The 18998-nt window shown below is 45.0% G+C and overlaps 1 protein-coding gene across 3 annotated transcripts in view; it reads left to right on the top strand.

The window, feature by feature from the left end:
* Nucleotides 1–1877: 1877 nt before the first annotated feature.
* The window catches only part of USP42 (ubiquitin specific peptidase 42), a 58500-nt gene continuing 41379 nt past the window's right edge, over nucleotides 1878–18998 (top strand). For 2 of the 3 annotated variants that reach the window (XM_001090104.5, XM_028845117.2), the window contains exons 1-3: nucleotides 1878–2055; nucleotides 8213–8462; nucleotides 11714–11914. In XM_001090104.5, coding sequence (XP_001090104.2) covers nucleotides 8222–8462; nucleotides 11714–11914 — 442 coding nt within the window. In that variant the 5' untranslated portion in view covers nucleotides 1878–2055; nucleotides 8213–8221. The remainder of the gene's footprint in view (nucleotides 2056–8212; nucleotides 8463–11713; nucleotides 11915–18998) is intronic. The other variant, XM_028845120.2, reaches the window with a different exon arrangement.

Genomic DNA, 18998 nt, shown 5'->3' with positions numbered 1-18998 from the left:
TGTAAAGGGTTAGATCACGAGGGGAGGGAAAGAGACAGAGAGAAAAGGTCTGGTGAGCATAGGAGAGTACCAGGTACTTAATCAATGCAGGGAGGAGCAGGGTCATGGTGGAGGAGAGATGCAGAGATGAACTAGCTCTGTTAGGCCTCAAGGTGGAGACAGCCAATAAATGATTGGAAGTATGGATCTGGCACTAGGGAGCAAGAGCTGGTCCAGTTGTCTCCTAAGCCTGTACAATGCTAGGATTTGAGATAAAATCTGGACGGGGTGAACAAGGGTCTATTCCTTTCGGAGCCAGGTTTAAAAATTCCCCGCCTGAGGTGAGGAGTTCGAGACCAGCCTGATCAACATGGTAAAACTCTGTCTCTACTAAATACAAAAAATTTAGTGGCGGACATCTGTAATCCCAGGTACTTGGGAGGCTGAGGCAGGAGGCACGCTTGAAACTGGGAGGCAGAGGTTGCAGTGAGCCGAGATTGAGCCATTGCACTCCAGCCTGGGCCACAAGAGCAAACTCCGTCTCAAAAAAAAAAAAAAAAAAAAAGAAAAGAAAAGAAAAGAAAACGAAAATCCCTTTCTGTAACTCAGTGTGTGAGTCTGATGGACAGTGGAGCACAGGTGGAGTCAGGCGTACTTGAAGGCTGCCTCAGGTCTTGGGCAGTGGCTCCCGACTGTAATCCTAGCGCTTTGGAAGGCTGAGGTGGGAGAATCGCTTGATATCAGAAGTTGGAAACCAGCATGGGTAACATAGCAAAACCCGTTTCTACAAAAAAATTCTAAAAAATTAGTCAGCTGAAGTGGCTCACGCCTGTAATCCCAACACTTTGGGAGGCCACGGAGGGAGGGCTGCTTGAGTACAGGAATTTTAGACCTGCCCGGGAAACTGTTAAGACCTCCGTCCCTATGAAACAAAACCCCAAACCAAAAACAAACAAACAAAAACCCTAAAATTAAGTGGGCGTGGTGGCGCGCGTCTGTAGTCCCAGCTGCTAGGGAGGGTAAAACAGGAGCATCGCCTGAGCCCGGGAGGTGGCGGCTGCAATGAGCTAGGTCCTGAAATTGCACTCCAGCCTGGGCGACAGACGCTGTTTCTTTTCTTTTTTGAGACAGAGTCTCGCTCTAGTCGCCCAGGCTGGAGGGCTGTAGTGCAGAGGTGCGATCTCGGCTCACTGCAACCTCCACTTCCCGGGTTCAAGCAATTCTCCTGCCTCAGTTTCCCGAGTAGCTGGGACTACAGGCGCGCACCACCGCGCCCGGCTAATTTTTTGTATTTTTAGTAGAGACAGGGTTTCACCATGCTGGCCAGGCTGGTCTCGAACTCCTGACCTCGTGATCCGCCCACCTTGGCCTCCCAGAGAGCTGGGATTACGGCGTGAGCCACCGCGCCCGGCCCAGACCCTGTTTCTAAGAAACAAAAAATAAAGGAAAGGCTGGGTCCGCTAGGCCAAGGGCGGCGCAAGGTAGTTGCAGACGACGAAGCCCACGAAGCGCAGGATTTCTCGGAGCCGAGTCTGTCTTCGGGGGACAGGGATCCCAGACTCCTGCGCCCCCAGGTGTCCCGCTTCTGGAAACGCGTCTGAGGTCAAGCGCAGGACTAGGCGCAGGCCGGGGGCCCTCAACCGGTCGCGCACCGCCTGGCTCTGCCCAGAGTAACAGAGGGCGGAAGAAGCCCTTTTTCCAGCGCGCAGACGCGCGGCCAGCCCAGCCAATCAGCGCGCTCCCTCTGCCGGCCCGACTGGCGCTCTGGTGACGCGCTACGCCGGGCTTCGCCCACGGCTCTTGGGCGACGGCCCCTCCCACACTCGCCGCGCCTGTTAGCTGCGCGCCGCGCTTCTTGTGCGACGGCCCCTGGGCGGCGGCGCGTTCCGGCGCGGCCCTGGCGCGCCCCCTGGCGGCCCGGAGGGGCGCGGCGGGCGCGGCGCTGACCCGGAGGCGGCGGCGGCGGTGCCCGGATGGAGGCACGTCATTGTCCCCCGCCGGGCGGCTGGGCTGTGTGCGGCGGCGGCGGCGGCGGCGGCGGCCGAGGGGGATGGAGCGAGCGCCGAGCCGGGTCAGGTAAGCTCCCGCCTCCTTCCCGCCCGCCGCAGGCCGGCATGGGGCCCGCGCAGCGCCCCGCTCGCCTGGGCAGCCGCTGGCCCGGCCGCCCCTCAGCCGGCGCGGCCCGCCGGGGGCTGGCGCGGCCCCTCGCCCGCCTCCCCCTCCACAGCCGCGGGCCGCCCGGGACCCCGCCGCGCTGGGGGCTGCGGCGCCACCGCCCGCCCGGGCCAGGCCGCTGGGGAGGGGGCGGCGGCCGCGGCTGGCGGGCGCCGGGGTAGCCGGGCTGCGCGGGGAGGCCAGGCCCCCTGGTTGCCATGGACACTGCGCTCCCACCCCCACCCGGCCCCAGCCCGCCCCCTCGGCCCGGGGGCCGGGCAGGCAGGCGGGAGGTTCGGGGCGGCCGGGGTGGGCGTGTGCTGGCCGCTGACCGCGGAGCCCGGCGTCCCTGGCCCGCCCGCCGCCCCCCGCGTGGCTGCCACCTCCCGCTCCGGAGCCCCCTCAGAGCCCCGGGCCGGCCTCCCTGCCCCCACTGCATCCCTAATAGAGACAAACTTTTCCCACCTTGGGCGCCCCCTCCCCAGGTCTGGCCACCTGGTTGCTCCGCGGAGAGTCCGAGGTGCCCACGCCGGGCAGAGCGGTCACTCCGAAGGGAGAGGAGAAGCCGGGCGGCGCGTCCCCAAAAGCATGTGTGCCTGCCTAGCGTTTTTTATCTTCGAGGCAGGAAGAGCCAACTTACCTGGGACAGGGGATCCGTTGCAGATGTTGGAAATGAAAATTGGACGGGGCAGGTTTTCCCATCTAGGACTTTAACCCCTCTAATATGCATGCAGTGGAGATGACTTTTGTTGAATGGCTCTTAGGAGGCCGTGGGGTCACTTGTTTATGGGAAAACATGTTGGTTATGTAAAATCAATACCCTTACAGCAAAACTGTTTGAGAAACTAGTTAACGCCTGCTTTTCAAGGTAACCACAGAATCCTAGGTTCTCATTTTGGTGGCCTCTGGAAACGTTTTGAAGAGTTGTAAATTTTAAACCTAATTCTTTTTACTATGTTACTCATTCAAATTGCCTAGGGGATATGAATGATCGGTTTCACTTATTTGCTTTAAATTAGGGTCAGTTTCACTTTCTTTTCTGTATCTTTGAATCAAGTCTACAGTAAGTATTTGGTTTGTAAAGTTTAAGGCCAGTCGTTTTGTTTACTTAAGTATAATTAAGATCAAGGTTTTGTCTTTTTAAAGCGTGTGTGTTTTCTCTTATAATGGAAATGCTACAAGAACGTGGATTACATTGTTTACGAAGAAGCAGAGTGTAACAGTTTCTTTTTAAGTGTGTTGACATTCTTACCTCATAATGTATGTAGAGTGCCACAGTGTCTAAATAGTGTAACTCTTTTTACAAATGAAAAAAGAATAATGCATTCTAGCGTTTGATAACAAGGGAGACATACCATGTAAGAGACTGGGAATTTTAAGGCTTTGAGTAAAAGACTAGTATTTAAAGCAAAGGAAACACTTGTGAAGTCTCATTCCTCCACACAGATCCAACCTCGATTCATGTTCGTGTTGTTTTTTTGAGACAAGATCTCCCTCTGCTGCCTAGGCTGGAGCGCAGTGGCACAATTGTAGCTCACTGCAGCCTCAACCTCCTGAGCTCCAGCAGTCCTCCCAGCTCAGCCTCCCAAGTAGGTAGGACTACAGGCACACGCCACCACACCCAGCTTATTTTATTTTATTTTATTTTATTTTATTTTATTTTATTTTTCTTAAAGAGACAGGGTCACACTGTTGCCCAGGCTAGTGTGGAACTCCTGGGCTCAAGCCATCCTCCTGACTTGGCCTCCCAAAGTGTTAGGATTACAGGCTTGGGCCACCATGCCTCACCTGTAGGTTGTTGTTGTTGTTGTTTTTAATGCTCTTGTAACTTTTGTATATCATCACAAGATGTTGCTTAAAAGTCTTGATATTTTTAACAGTAATATTTAGAAGCTTTACTGAAAGTGCAGAACACATAAGCATATGAATCTTGAGTCCTACATAACATTGTTTAGCTTCAAGAAAGGTTATGTGTGTAGCAGATGGAGTTTAGTTTGATGGTGGTTTTAGGTCAAGACTTCATTGGCCGAAGATACAGATGAAGACGAATGGGTAGTTTTGGTTTGTTTTTCCACAGTTACAATGCTGTATGGTTAACGATGCCTTGAATTGTGCTTTCCTTAAATTTTTTTCACTTAAGAGGCTTTTGTCCCTTCTAAAAGGTAATTGGAGCAAGTAAAATGGTTTTATTTCGTCATTTATTAGTGATTGTTCTGAAGGTATGTTTATCCCCCTGTAAATCAAGGTTTTTGCTGCTGTTTAGTGTTACTGTAAATAAGGCTGGATTAACCTTTTCTTATATTTGTTATAACTCTATTTGGGCTTTCTTCTTCTTCTTTTTTTTTTTTTTTTTTTGAGATGGAGTTTTGCTCTTGTTGCCCAGGCTGGAGTGCAGTTGCATGATCTCGGCTCAGTGCAAGCTCTGCCTCCTGGGTTCAAGCGATTCTCCCACCTCAGCCTCCCGAGTAGCTGGGATTACAGGTGTCTGCCACCACCCCTGGTTAATTTTGTATTTTTAGTAGAGATGGGGTTTCTCCACGTTGGTCAGGCTGGTCTTGAATTCCCGACCTCAGGTGATCTGCCCGCCTTGGCCTCCCAAAGTGCTGGGATTACAGGCATGAGCCACCATGCCTGGCCTCTTCTTTCTTTTCTTCCTGCATTTTTTTCTTCTGTCCCCACACTGTTTCATAATTTCTTTTAACTGTTAGATGAGGAAAAATGTAAACTGTATTTGGAGGATAAGGCTCAAGCTTTCTTCCTGATTGAGGGTCAGCTACCTTTTATTGATTTAAAATTTCAATTCAGTTTTTTTTCTTAGTTCGTTGAAATTGACAAGCATCTATTATATTTCTACTTGAGTTCAAAAACTTTAAGATTGGTTTTTTTTTTGGTGATAATCTTACCCTAGTGATAATCTTACCCTAATTAAAAATTGCACCAGCCTGGCCAACGTAGTGAAACCCAGCTCCACTAAAAATACAAAAATTAGCCGGGTGTGGTGGCACGCACCTGTAGTCCCAGCTACTTGGGAGGCTGAGGCAGGAGAATTGCTTGAACCCAGGAGGTGGAGAAGGTTGCAGTGAGCCGTGACGGCACCATTGCATTCCAGCCTGGGTGACAGAGCTAGACTTTGTCTCAAAACAAAACAGAACAAACAAATTACAAACAACAAAATTGATGCTTTTAAAAAACAAATTTGGCCAGGCTCTGTGGCTCATGCCGGTAATTCTAGCATTTTGGGAGGCAGAGGCAGGAGGATCATTTGAGGCTAGGAGTTCATGACCCGCCTGGGCAACAAAGTGAGACCCTGTCTCTACAAAAAGGAAAAACCCCAGAAAGTTATTGTGAGCAGCCAGTGTGGAAAGTACATGGGTATTTTATTATCCCTACTTCATTGCATGGGTAATACTTTTTTGTACTTTTACAATATCCCCCCCTTTTTTTTTTCTTAAAGACAGTCTCGCTCTGTCACCAGGCTGGAGTGCAGTGGCGCGATCTCAGCTCACTGCAACCTCCGCCTCCCAGGTTCAAGCGATTCTCCTGCTTTAGCCTCCCAAGTAGCTGGGACTACAGACACGCGCCATCGTGCCCAGCTAATTTTTGTATTTTTAGTAGATACAGGGTTTCAGCATGTTGGTCAGGATGGTCTCAATCTCCTGACGTCGTGATCCACCTGCCTTGTCCTCCCAAAGTGCTGGTATTACAGGCATGAGCCACTGTGCCCAGCCTCAATATTTTTTAAAAACAAATTTTAAAGGCCATTTCTACTCCAGAGTTTTCTAAGGATCAAATGAGATACTGTATGTAAATCACTCAGCACAAGCTGGTGCTAAAAGCAAACGCTAGTAGTTTTCTGTTTCCAGACTTTGTTCATTAAGTTGTTCTTCACATGTATGGAAAGCTTTCCATATACCAGGTCAGAGGACGTGAATAAGAACATGGTAGAGAGCAGCAAGTAAAACAGCTGTGGAGTAGATGCCAGCACGCTGCCATAGAAATCAGCACAGGGTGCTGTGGGGGCCTTGAGGAGGGGTTTCTAACCCAGTCTTGGGGGAATGGTAGTGTCAAGGAAAGTGTACCAGAGGAAGTAAATTGTAAACTGAGAAGTGGAAGTGTGAACTGGCTGGAGGTGGAAGGATGGAAAAGAGTCGGAGAAAAGAACAGCATGCGCAGAGCCCAGAGAGAGCAGTGACAAAAAACAAACAAACAAACAAACAAACAAAGACTTCAGCATGGTAGGAATGTGACAGAGGGGTGTTTGGAGAGGTTATTAGGTCAGACAGTGCTAAGTCCAGGCATTAAAATGTGCTATGGGCAGTTGGGCCACTCCTGAAAGATGTTCTTTCTTCCTTTCCTTTTCTTTCTCTCTTTTTTTGAGGCAGAGTCTCGCTCTGTCGCCCAGTCTGGAGTGCGGTGGCGTGATCTCATCTCACTTGAACTCCCAGGTTCAAGCAATTTTCCCTGCCTCAGCCTCCCAAGTAGCTGGCGCACGCCTGGTTAGTGTTTATATTTTTAGTAGAGACAGGGTTTCCCCATGTTGGGTGGGCTGGTCTCAAACTCCTGGACTCAAGTGATCCACCCAGCTTGGCCTCACAAAATGCTGGGATTACAGGGGTGTGAGCCACTGCACCCGGCCTTTTTTTTTTTTTTTTGAGACTCAGTCTTGCTTTGTCACCAAGGCTGGATGTCAGTGGTGCATTCTTGGCTCACTGCAACTTCTGCCTCCTGGGTTCGAGTGATTTTCCTGACTCAGCCTCCCGAGTAGTTGAGATTACAGGCACATGCCACCATGCCCAGTTAATTTTTGTATTTTTGGTAGAGATGAGGTTTCACCATGTTGGCCAGACTGGTCTCAAACGCTTGACCTCAGGTGATTCACCTGCCTCGGCCTCCCAAAATGCTGGGATTACAGGTGTGCACCACCATGCCCGGCTAATTTTTGTTTTTCGTAGAGACAAGGTTTCACCATGTTGGCCAGGCTGGTCTCAAACTCCTGACCTCGAGCGATCTGCCCTTGGCCTCCCAAGGTGCTGGAATTATAGGCGCGAGCCACCGCACCCGGCCTCCTGAAAGGTTTTCTACACAGGAGTGACATTTAGATGTGGCTGTTGTTGGGCAGTTTCAGAAATATCCCTAACAGCATTCTTTTGACAAGGTGGCATAACCAGAAGGAAGCCTGGCTGGGAATGCTGGACCTGGCTCTCAGTCCCAGTTGCTGACTGGTTGCTGACTCGTTGGGGTCACAGTTGCTTCATTTTATAGGCCCTGGGGATTCCGTCTGATCTCTCATAGGTTCCTTATGAAAATCAAGTTAATGTATGTCCAGCAGTTGATGCAATGCCCAACACATAGAAAATGCTCAATTACTGTTAGCCCTAATATTTTAAAATAGGACTCAGAGAGAAAATTATAATCAAGCCCTTTCGTAACAGATATTTGTGTTCGAGTTTGATGTCAGTAATGGCTTACGGGTTTTGTTTAAAAAGTCATACATTCCGTATAAACGAGCCTCTTAGGAAAAATGGTTTGTTTTAAAGGTGAGATCTCTATAATTGTAATTTTTTAAAATATTATGTATTTCACTTGATGCCATTTGCACTTTAAGCACAAAATTAAGTCTAGATTTTCTGTGTGTAGTTGATGCTTTTCTCTGAGGTATTATACTCAAATTGAAGATTTAGTCAAATATATTCTGTGTATAATTTTTCTAGTTTTAAGCAGTAGAGAAGGAAAATATAGGTACTTAGTAAATAAATAGAATTGAAAATGGAAATGCCCAATTATAAACTGAAATGCCAGACTTTTAGGGGGCATGAAATGAAATGAGAAGTTCTTCTAATCAAATACTTCACTGAAGATTTTAAAATAAAGATTGTTGACTTTCAGATTATCATGATGCTAAGTGTCCCAAGGAGATTATTACAAACATGTTAGAAAGTGCTATTGTTTTTATATTTGGGTGATATGTTTGAAAATAACTTTAAAATGACTGGGAACAATTTTCCAAGATCTAGTGGTAGGGTAAGGAGATTGCTTTTCTCACCTGATGAAGCAAATATATACTTTTATTCTTTTGCAGAGTTGAACAATGACCATAGTTGACAAAGCTTCTGAATCTTCAGACCCATCAGCCTATCAGAATCAGCCTGGCAGCTCTGAGGCAGTCTCACCTGGAGACATGGATGCAGGTTCTGCCAGCTGGGGTGCTGTGTCTTCATTAAATGATGTGTCAAATCACACACTTTCTTTAGGACCAGTACCTGGTGCTGTAGTTTATTCAAGTTCATCTGTACCTGATAAATCAAAACCATCACCACAAAAGGATCAAGGTACTGTTTTTCAAAAGAGAGAATTACCGCCAGAAACTCCTGTGTAAATGCTGTTGGTGACTTGGTGGTTTCAGAGAGGGGCTTATTTTGCAAGGCATGAGGCCACCTGAGTAGCCAGCAGAGTTGCATTACTCGATGGGCTTTGTTTTCCTGTTACTTGTCCGTGTTTGACAACAAAGTAGCTTGTTTTTGTTACTAGAATATTATTAGTTTGTTTTATTCCAATTTTTTTAAGGATAAACTTTGTTTTGGTGATAATTGAGATGGGCAAGCATTACATTAATTTGTTAACCAGTAGTTATTCTAGTTCCCTAAGTAGATGATTTTTACAAATTTTGAAGATGTTTTGTAAAATGGTTGTCTTTTGACAAATGAACTTTGCCCAGTTTTTTTGTTTTTGTTTTTTTCCTGGCAGTTAAAAATCATTCGTGGTAATAAAGCTCTTCGAAAGAGAGCAGATAGGCCAGGCACGGTGGCTCACACCTGTAATCCCAGCACTTTGGGAGGCCGAGGCAGGCGGATCGCCTGAGGTCAGGAGTTTGAGACCAGCCTGGCCAATATGGTGAGACCCTGTCTCCACTAAAAATACAAAAATTAGCCAGGCATGGTGGTGTGTGCCTGTAATCCCGGCTACTTGGGAGGCTGAGGCAGGAGAATCGCATAAACCCGGGAGGCAGTGGTCGCAGTGAGCCCGAGATCGCACCATTGCACTTCAGCCTGGGCAACAGAGCGAGACTCTGTCTCAAAAAGAAGAAAGATAAAAGAAAAAAAAGAGAGTATATAACACAAATGTTACATTTGTTATGATGATACAAATGTGGTTACATTTGTTAAAACTCATCAAGATAAATGAGACATTAACACTTTAAGTTGGTACTTCAAGACTTTTGGATTTGAGGACATGAAGATTTGAAATACAGTAGAATTTCCTAGTTAGATTGTTGTTTGGCTTAGAGCATGTAGCCCAGGACAGCTTTGAATGCAGTCCAACACAGATGCGTAAACTTTCTTAAAAACAGTGAGTTTTTTTGCGTTTTTTTTTTTTTAAGGCTCATCAGCTATTGTTAGTGTATTTTATGTGTGGCCCAAGAAAATTCTTCTTCCAATGTGGCACGGGGAAGCCAAAAGATTGGACACCTTGTGGCTTCGAGTAGTTTGATCGCCATGTTGTTTTGAGTCCTTTTAGCAAATTTTTTTTTTTTTTCTTTTTTTTGAGACAGAGTCTGGCTCTGTCACCCATTCTGGAATGCAGTGATGCAATGGTGCAGTCTCGGCTCACTGCAGTCTGCCTGCCGGGGTCAAGCAGTTCTCCTACCTCAGCCTCCTGAATAGCTGGGACTACAGGTGTGCGCCACCACACCCGGCTAATTTTTTGTGTTTTTAATAGAGATGGGGTTTCACCATGCTGGCCAGGCTGGTTTCAAACTTATGATCCACCCGCCACGGCCTCCCAAAGTGCTGGGATTACAGGTGTGAGCCGCTGCGCCCAGACAACAGTAAGTTTCATATTGTGATGTGGGCGTGGGTGTTGCAGTTTGGCTTGCTGAAAGTGTTCTGGGTAGGGGGAAGTTTATATTATGAAACACAACCTAATCGAATGTTGCACATAGAGGTGGAAAGTCCTTCGGCTTCTCTCCAGCAGCACTTTCCCACAGGACCTCTTTCTCCACGGCCTTCAACCTCCTGTCATGTTGCTTGGACTCCTCTCTCTTCTTAGGACTTAACTCACATCTCCCCACTCTGCCCTTTTTTGGGGCTCCCATCTCATTCTCTACAGAATCCTTTTTCTTGTCCTAATTTTGCTCTCCTTTCCCCACCAAGCTGCAGCCTGCCTACGCCTGCCTAAATAACCACTAATATCTCTCTTCAAATGGAGAATGATTCTACATGGCATCTCAGCCTTTTTTTTTTTTTTTGAGACGGAGTCTCGCTCTGTCGCCCAGGCTGGAGTGTGGTGGCGCCATCTTGGCTCACTGCAACCTCTGCCTCCTGGGTTCACATCATTCTCCTGCCTCAGCCTCCCAAGTAGCTGGGACTACAGGCATCCGCCACCACACCTGGCTTATTTTTTGTATTTTTAGTAGAGACGGGGTTTCACCGTGTTAGCCAGGATGGTCTCCATCTCCTGACCTCGTGATCCGCCCGCCTTGGCCTCCCAAAGTGGTGGGATTACAGGCGTGAACCACCGCGCCCAGCCCAGTCTCAGCCTTTTGTTAGAACACTGGGGGACTGCCAAAGCCTTTGAAAAATTAGTCTTACCATTGATGATTTTCAACTTTCCTAAATAAGTTGTTTCTTGAGCTTCAGCTGAGTTCCATTGTCATACTTAGTTATTAGTAATCTGTTGATAATCTTCAAAATGGATAAAACCTTTTCAGGTCACAGGTAGTCTATTCACAAGTGTGTACAGCGGTTCCTGACAGCCTAAATTCAAAGCCCGCTTCCTTAATGGTAAAATAGGGATGATATCGGTACCAACCATTAGAATTGCAACCATTTGGCTTAGTAAGGGCTCCCTACATGAGATGACAAGGAGGACAGTTATGGTGGCACTGAATTTGCATCCATGGCAAATGTTACAAGGAGTCAAATTTATCTCTTTCTTTCTATTGATTGTGTTATTTTTTAAATGTTCAAAGTGGATATAAAAGAGTAATCATAATGAACTTTCATGTGGCCATCAACCAACTTTGACATTTATCAACTTATGGCCAGTTATACTAGCACCTACTTACCTCCCCACGACATGATCTTAAATCCAGTACTTCATCTTTCACTTGTATTTTAGTGTATACATCTAAAGAGTTTTTTCTAAAAGTCAAAAATGTCTTCATATGAAAATGCCATTCAGTATTCATATTTTTTTGGTTGTTTTATGTATATATAAATATATACATACATAAAATATTCATAAAATGTGTATATGTGTATTTTTTAAGCAGTTGTTCAGAGCAACATCCAAATGAAGTCTACACTTTGCATTTGGTAGATATATGTCTCAAGTTTCTTTTAATCTGTAACCCTCTCCCCTTTCTGTCCTTGCAGTTTGTTTATTGGAAAAACCAGATCATTGAAAATTTCTCATGCTCTGGCTTCTGTCATTTAAAATGTCCCTCTTCCCCCTGTATTTCAGGCAGGCTGGTCATGAGATTACGGATCTTGAACAGATTGAGGTTTGACCAAGTGTTACTATTTATTTAGCTTCAGTATGCAAAGCTTTGTTTCTGACTCTTTCTTGTTTATTTTTCTAGCCCTAGGTGATGGCATCGCTCCTCCACAGAAAGTTCTTTTCCCATCAGAGAAGATTTGTCTTAAGTGGCAGCAAACTCATAGAGTTGGAGCTGGGCTCCAGAATTTGGGCAATACCTGTTTTGCCAATGCAGCACTGCAGTGTTTAACTTACACACCACCTCTCGCCAATTACATGCTCTCACATGAACACTCCAAAACATGTAAGTGTTCTGCGTTGTGTTTGTAGTGTTGTAGTATGCTAACCTACTTTCATTTTTTCCTCTGAAATGAAAGTGAAGAGTGCTATGATTACTAAGAAGTTGGTTTATTCTTTTAGAAACCAAGGAGGAGAATTCATTATTGGTATTCAGGTTGCTTAAAAAACATTTTGCACCTAATTGGACCTGTGAAGGTATTTAAAAAGGAACATTTTATCAGCATTTGGCATTTCTGAACTCCTTGTTGGTTTTCTACACTTACTAAAAAAAAGTGACAGAAATATCTGACATTAGCTGGGCTCACACCTGTAATCCCAGCACTTTGAGAGACCGAGGAGAGAGGATCACTCGAGCCCAAGAGTTGGAGACCAACCTGGACAACGTAGTGAGACCCCCTCTCTACTAAAAATAAAAATAAAAAAAAAATTAGACTAGTGTGGCAGCACACACCTGTGGTCCCAGCTACTCAGGAGGCTGAGGCAGGAAGGTCACCTGAGTCCGGAAGGTTGAGACTGCAGTGAGCTGTGATTGCATTGATGTACTTCAGCCTGGGCAACAGAAAGAAACCCTGTCTCAACAACAGCAACAACAAAAGTCTGATGCCAGCAACTTGGGACAAGCAGAGTTAAGAAATCCTGCCTCTCCTGGCATTTATACCATGTTGGAAGGCTTGATTCATTTACAGGCTTGTAAGCCTTAGAGGAGAGGGACTCTCTCGGCACTGCCCCCAACCTCCTAGAATTCAGACTAGACTTTCCCTTTAGCATTTGAGAACCTCATCTTCAACATACATGGCAGGAAATCAGTTAAAACTTATTAAAATGTCTTTAATTAGATGGAAGCCAACTCAGTGGTTGACTATCAACCTTCAGGATTTGGAACATCCATTTTTGAGGTTTTGGCCTTCTCCATATGTTGTAAATATCCTTCATTCTTTATAAATGCAGTCTCCCTCTTTGATCTAAATTAATGGCTCAGATTCATGTGTGTATGTTCTGGTGCTATTCGTTAGTTACTAGGATTAAAGAAAAAAAAAATCCTTGGTTTCTTTTTGAATAGTTCTTTACTTAATGGAGAATATAAATTGGTTATTTTAAAACTGATTTTTTTTTTTCCTCCAAAGAGCCAAGTAATGCTTGTAAAGAATTTGGAAAGTACAGAAAAATTTAAAGAAACCAAAGAAAAATCACCTAGAATCTCACCACCTACCTAGAGGTGTTTGTTATACCAAGGGGTTTTAAATTACAGAATGAACGTTCTGTTTGCCCTCATTTTCTCTCTTTCTAAGTCCATAATTCATTCCCCACAGACAGCTTTCCTCTCACTTTTGCGCTTAATGAAAGTAGGGTGTGGATGAAAACCCAGCACTAGCACCTGGACAGCAAGAGAGAGGACCAAGACAAAATTCAGAAGCTCCCGGTGTCCAGAATTAGGTGCCTATCTTTTATGCTACTGGTAGTTTTTGCGCTTGCTTCCTCCCTCCCTCCCTCCCTCCCTCCCTCCCTCCCTCCCTCTCTTTCTCTCTCTCTTTTCCCAGCTTTACTGAGGTGTGATTGATATATACCAAATTACACATATTTAAAATATATAATTTGATGAATTTTGACATCTGTATGCACCCATGAAACTAGCATCAAGATCAAGCTAATGAACATGTTCATAACCCTCAAAAGTTCCCTGATGCCCCTTTGAAATCACCCTTTCCATCCTTTCCCCACCCTCATCCGCTCCTGCCAGGCAACTGCTGATCTGCTTTCTGTCACTATAGATGAATTAGTTTAGATTTTCTAGAATGTTGCTTATGTGGAATTGTACAGTGTATGTCCTTACATTATCTTGCTTCCTTCACTCAGCATAATTCCTTCAACATTATTCCATTTGTGCCATGTAGCATCACTTCATCGTATTGTTGAGTAGGATTCCATTTTATGGCTAGATCACAATTTGTTTCTCCATTCGTCTGTTGATGGGCATCTGGGTCATTTTTCACTTTGTGCCATTACAAATTAAGCTGCTATGAACATTTGCAAACAAGCCTTTGTTAGGATATGTTTTCATTTCTCTTAGGTAAATATCTAGGTGTAAAATGGCTTGGTCCTGGGGGGGGTGTGTACTTTAACATTTTAAGAGACTTCCGGCCAGGCGCGGTGGCTCAAGCCTGTAATCCCAGCACTTTGGGAGGCCGAGACGGGCAGATCACGAGGTCGGGAGATCGAGACCATCCTGGCTAACACGGTGAAACCCCGTCTCTACTAAAAAAATACAAAAAACTAGCCGGGCGAGGTGGCGGGCGCCTGTAGTCCCAGCTACTCGGGAGGCTGAGGCAGGAGAATGGCGTGAACCCGGGAGGCGGAGCTTGCAGTGAGCTGAGATCCGGCCACTGCACTCCAGCCTGGGAGACAGAGCGAGACTCCGTCTCAAAAAAAAAAAAAAAAAAAAAAAAAAGAGACTTCCAAACTTTCCAAAAGGGATTGCAGTGTTTTATAGTCCCACCCCTGGTGAATGACGCTTCCATTTGCTCCACATCCTTCCCAATACTTGGGGTGGTCAGTGTTCTTCAGTTTTAGCCATCTCTATAGGTGTGTAGTGTGATAGTATTTTGTTGGGGTTTTAATTTGTACTTTCATAATGAATAATGCTGAACCTCTTTTCTTTTTTGTTTTGTTTTTGTTTTTGAACATCTTTTCATGTGGTTATTTGCCATCTGTATATTTCCTTTGCTAAAAATGCCTGTTGAAATCTTTTGCCCATTTGAAAACTGGTGGTTTTCTTATTGTTGAGCTTAGAGAGTTCTTTGTATATTCTCGATATAAGTCTTTTATTATATAGGCTGGGATTTGTCTTTTGATTCTTTTCAGCGTCTTTTATAGAGTGCATTTTTTGTTTTGGGAAATTTCATTTCATTTTTTTTTTTTTTTAATTCATTGTGCTGTAGGTGTTTTAAGAAATCTTGGCTGAGTGCGTGGTTCATGCCTGTAATCCCAGCACTTGGGGAGGCTGAGGCAGGTAGATCACTTGAGCCCAGGTTTTCAAGACTAGCCTGGGCAACATAGGGAGAACTCATCTCTATATAAAAAAATCAAAAATTAGGCCAGGTGTGGTGGTTCATGCCTGTAATCCACTGTTTTGGTAGGCTGAGACTGGTGGCTCACTTGAGTTCAGTAGTTTGAGACCAATTTGGGCAACATGGTGAAACCCTGTCTCTATAAAAAATACAAAAATCAGCTGGGCTTAGCGGTGCACGCCTGTAGTCCCAGCTGCTTGGGAGACTGAGGTGGGCGGATCACTTGAGCCCAGGAGGTTGAGGCTGCAGTGAGCCGTGATTGTGCCACTTTATTCCAGTCTGGGTGACAGTAAGACCATGTCTCATGGAAAAAAAAAAAGTCTTTGCCTACCTACAGGCCACAAGTATTTTTCCTGTATTTTCTTCTAGAAGTCTTACAGTTTTAGCTTTTTTTAGGGGGGTCAGTGATCCATTTTGAGTTGATTTTTGTTTGTGGTGTGAAGATGGAGCAAGTTTATTTTTTGGCACATGGATGTTCAGTTGTTCCAGCACCGTTTGTTGGAAGGATAATCCTTTTGCCACTAAATTGTCTTCACACCTTTATCAAAAATCAGTTGGTTGAAGCACCAGAGACAGAAGAAAAAAAATCAGTAAACCGTATAAATACGATCTATTTCTGGATTCTATTATGTTGTACTGATCACTTGTTTATCTTGACACCATAGCACAATATCTTGATTACTATATATTTTAAAGTTTTGTGGCCAACTTCAGTGGCTCATGTCTGTAATTCCAGTGTTTTGAGAGGCCGAGGCAGGAGGACTGTTTGAACCCAGGAGTTTGAGACCAGCCTGGGCAACATGTCAAGACTGTCTCTACAAAAAAAAAAAATTAGCTGCATCTGGGAACTCATGCCTCTGGTCCTCGTTACTTGGGAGGCTGAGGCAGGAGGATTGCTTGAGCCTAGGAGTTTGAGGCTGCCGCAAGCTATGATTGCACCACTGTATTACAGCCTGAGTGACAGAGTGAGACGCTGTCTCAAAAAAAAAGTTTTGGAACCAGGTAAGTTCTCCAACTTTGTTCTTTCTCCGAGTTACTCTGTAGCCTGGGCAACATTGTGAGACCTCATCTTTACAAAAAATAAAAAAAATTCGCTGGGTGTGGTGGCAAGCGCCATAGTCCCGGCTACTTGGGAGACTGAGGTGAGAGGCTCGCTTCAGCTCGGGAGGTGGTGACTACAGTGAGCCATGATCGTGCAGCTGCACTGCAGCCTGCGCGACAGAGTGAGATTCTGTGTCAACCGAAATAAAAAAGTTGTTCTGGCTGTTCATGGTTGCTTGGCCATTTGTATTTTCAAATGAATTTTAGAATCACTTTGAGAATTTCTACAAATAATCTTCCCGGTATTTTGATTGGGACTGTACTGAATCTTTAAATCAATTTGATGTGAATTGACATCTAAACAATATTATTTTCCGACTCACAAGCAAGGTATACCTATTTATTTAGGCCTGGTTTTTTGTTTTTTTGTTTTTTTTGAGACAGTCTTGCTCTGTTGCCCAGGCTGGAGTGCAGTGGTGCACAGTCACGACTCACTGCAGCCTTCAGCTCCTTGGCTCAAGGGATCCCCCTGCCTCAGCCTTGTGAATAGCCAGGACTACAGGCATGTGCTACAACACTTAGCTACTTCTTTATTTTTTTGTAGAGACAGTCTTACCATGTTGCCCAGGCTGGTCTTGAACTCCTGCGCTCAAGCAGTTCTCTTGCCTCAGCCTTTTTTTGTTTTTCCTTTTCTTTTGAGATGGAGTCTCGCTCTGTTGCCCAGGCTGGAGTGCAGTGATGTGATCTTGGCTCACTGCAGGCTCTACCTCCCGAGTTCACACTATTCTCCTGCCTCAGCCTCCCGAGTAGCTGGGACTACAGGCGCCCACCACCACACCTGGCTAATTTTTTGTATTTTTAGTAGAGACGGGGTTTCACCGTGTTAGCCAGGATGGTCTTGATCTGCTGACCTCGTGATCCACCTGTCTCGGCCTCCCAAAGTGCTGGGATTACAGGTGTGAGCCACCGCGCCTGGCCCTTTTTTTTTTTTGAGACGGAATCTCAGTCTGTTGTCCAAGCTGGAGTGCAGTGCCACTGTCTTCACTCACTGTAACCTCCACCCCTTGGGTTTAAGTGACTCTCCTGCCTCAGCCTCCCAGGTAGCTGGGATTACAGGCATGCACCATCACACCTAGCTAATTTTTGTATTTTTAGTAGAGTTGGGGTTTCACAGTGTTGGCCGGGCTGGTCTCAAACTCCTGACCTCAAGTGATCTGCCTGACTCGTCCTCCCAAAGTGCTGGTATTACAGGCATGAGCCACTGTGCCCAGCCTCTTGCCTTAGCCTTTCAGAGTGTTGGGATTTCAGGCATGAGCCACTATGCCTGGCCTAGGCCATCTTTAGTTTCTCGTTGCCCAGGCTGGCGTGTAATGGCACAATCTTGGCTCACTGCAACCTCCGCCTTCTGGGTTCAAGCAGTTCTCCTGCCTCAGCCTCATGAGTAGCTGAGATTACAGGTGCCTACCATCAAGCCTGGCTAATTTTTGTATTTTTAGTAGAGACAGGGTTTCACCCTGTTGGCCAAGCTGGCCTTGAACTCCTGACCTCAAGTGATCCACCTGCCTCGGCCTCCCAAAGTGCTGGGATTACAGGGGTTGAGCCACTGCACCTAGCTGGGATAAATATTTTCATTAACTATTATACAAAGGGTATTTTATTTTTAAAATTTCAACTTCCTGATCGTTTATTGCTAGCCTATAGAAATACTATGTTTTTCAGATTTTGATCTTGTATCTTGGAACCTTGCTTAAGTCACTTACTAATTCTAGTAGTTTTTTTAAAGATCCCTTAGTGTTTTATAGACGCAACCATGTGATATGTGAATAAAGATAATTTTACTTCTCCATTTCCAGTCTGTGTAGGTTCTTTTTTTCTTTTTCTTGCTGTTTTGTTCTGATTAAGAGACCTCCATTACGTTGTTAAATAGAGGTGATAAGAGTAAAAATCCAAGTCTCTTTCTCAACCTTAGAGGAAAAGCATTCAGTCTTTCACCATTAAGCATGGTGTTGTAGGTTTTTCATAGATACCTTTTACCAGGTTGAGTTGTTTGATGCTTGAATGTTAAACCAACTGTGCATTCCTGAGATGACTCACACTTGGTCATGATATGTTACTCTATGTATTACTGGCTTTTATTTGCTAAAATTATAAACAATTTTGTCTTAATGAGTGTTATTAGTCTATAGTTTCTTACAATGCCTTTTTTTTTCTTGTTTTGTCGTTAGGGTAATGTTGGCATCATGGCAAGTGTTGGGATATATTTTGTTCACTTCTATTTCCTGGAAGAGTTTGTACAGAATTGATGTTATTTCTTCTTTAAATGTTTGGTAGATTTCAGCAGTGAAGCCATCTGGGCCTTGCAGTTTCTCATGGACAGGTTTTAAACTACATATTTAATTTCTTCTTTTCTCTCTTTTGCTTTTTAGAAATCAGGATCTTGCTCTTTTGCCCAGGCTGGAGTACAGTGGCAAGATCATACTGCAGCCTCCACCTCCTGGGCTCAAGCAATGCTCCCACCTCAGCTTCCTGAGTAGCTAGGACTAGAGGTGTGCATCACCACACACAGCTAATTTTTAAATTATTTTTGTAGAAATGAGGTCTCACTATGTTGCTCAGGCTACTCTTGAACTCCTGGCTTCAAATGATCCTCCCTGCTTGGCCTCCAAAAGTGCTGGGATTATGCCACCATACTCAGCTTTCTCTCTTTTTTGTTTGGTCAATCTGACAAGAAGTTTTTAATCTTACTGATCTTCTCAAAGAATGAGCTCTTGGTTTCATTGTTACAGTTTTCTGTTTTATTGACGTTTGTTGTTATTGTCATTATTCCCTTTCTTCTGCTTACTTTGGATTTAATGTGCTCTGTTCCAGTTTCTTAAGGTGGAATCTTAGGTCATTTGATTTGAGATCTTTCTTCTTTTCCAATGTAAGTGTTAAATGCTATAAATTTCCCTATGAGTGGTACTTTAGTTGTATCCCAAACAT

Source organism: Macaca mulatta, chromosome 3 (assembly GCF_049350105.2).
Source record: "Macaca mulatta isolate MMU2019108-1 chromosome 3, T2T-MMU8v2.0, whole genome shotgun sequence".
In the NCBI taxonomy this organism is placed as follows: Eukaryota; Metazoa; Chordata; class Mammalia; order Primates; family Cercopithecidae; genus Macaca; species Macaca mulatta.
This window is presented reverse-complemented; position numbering and strand designations above follow the sequence as displayed.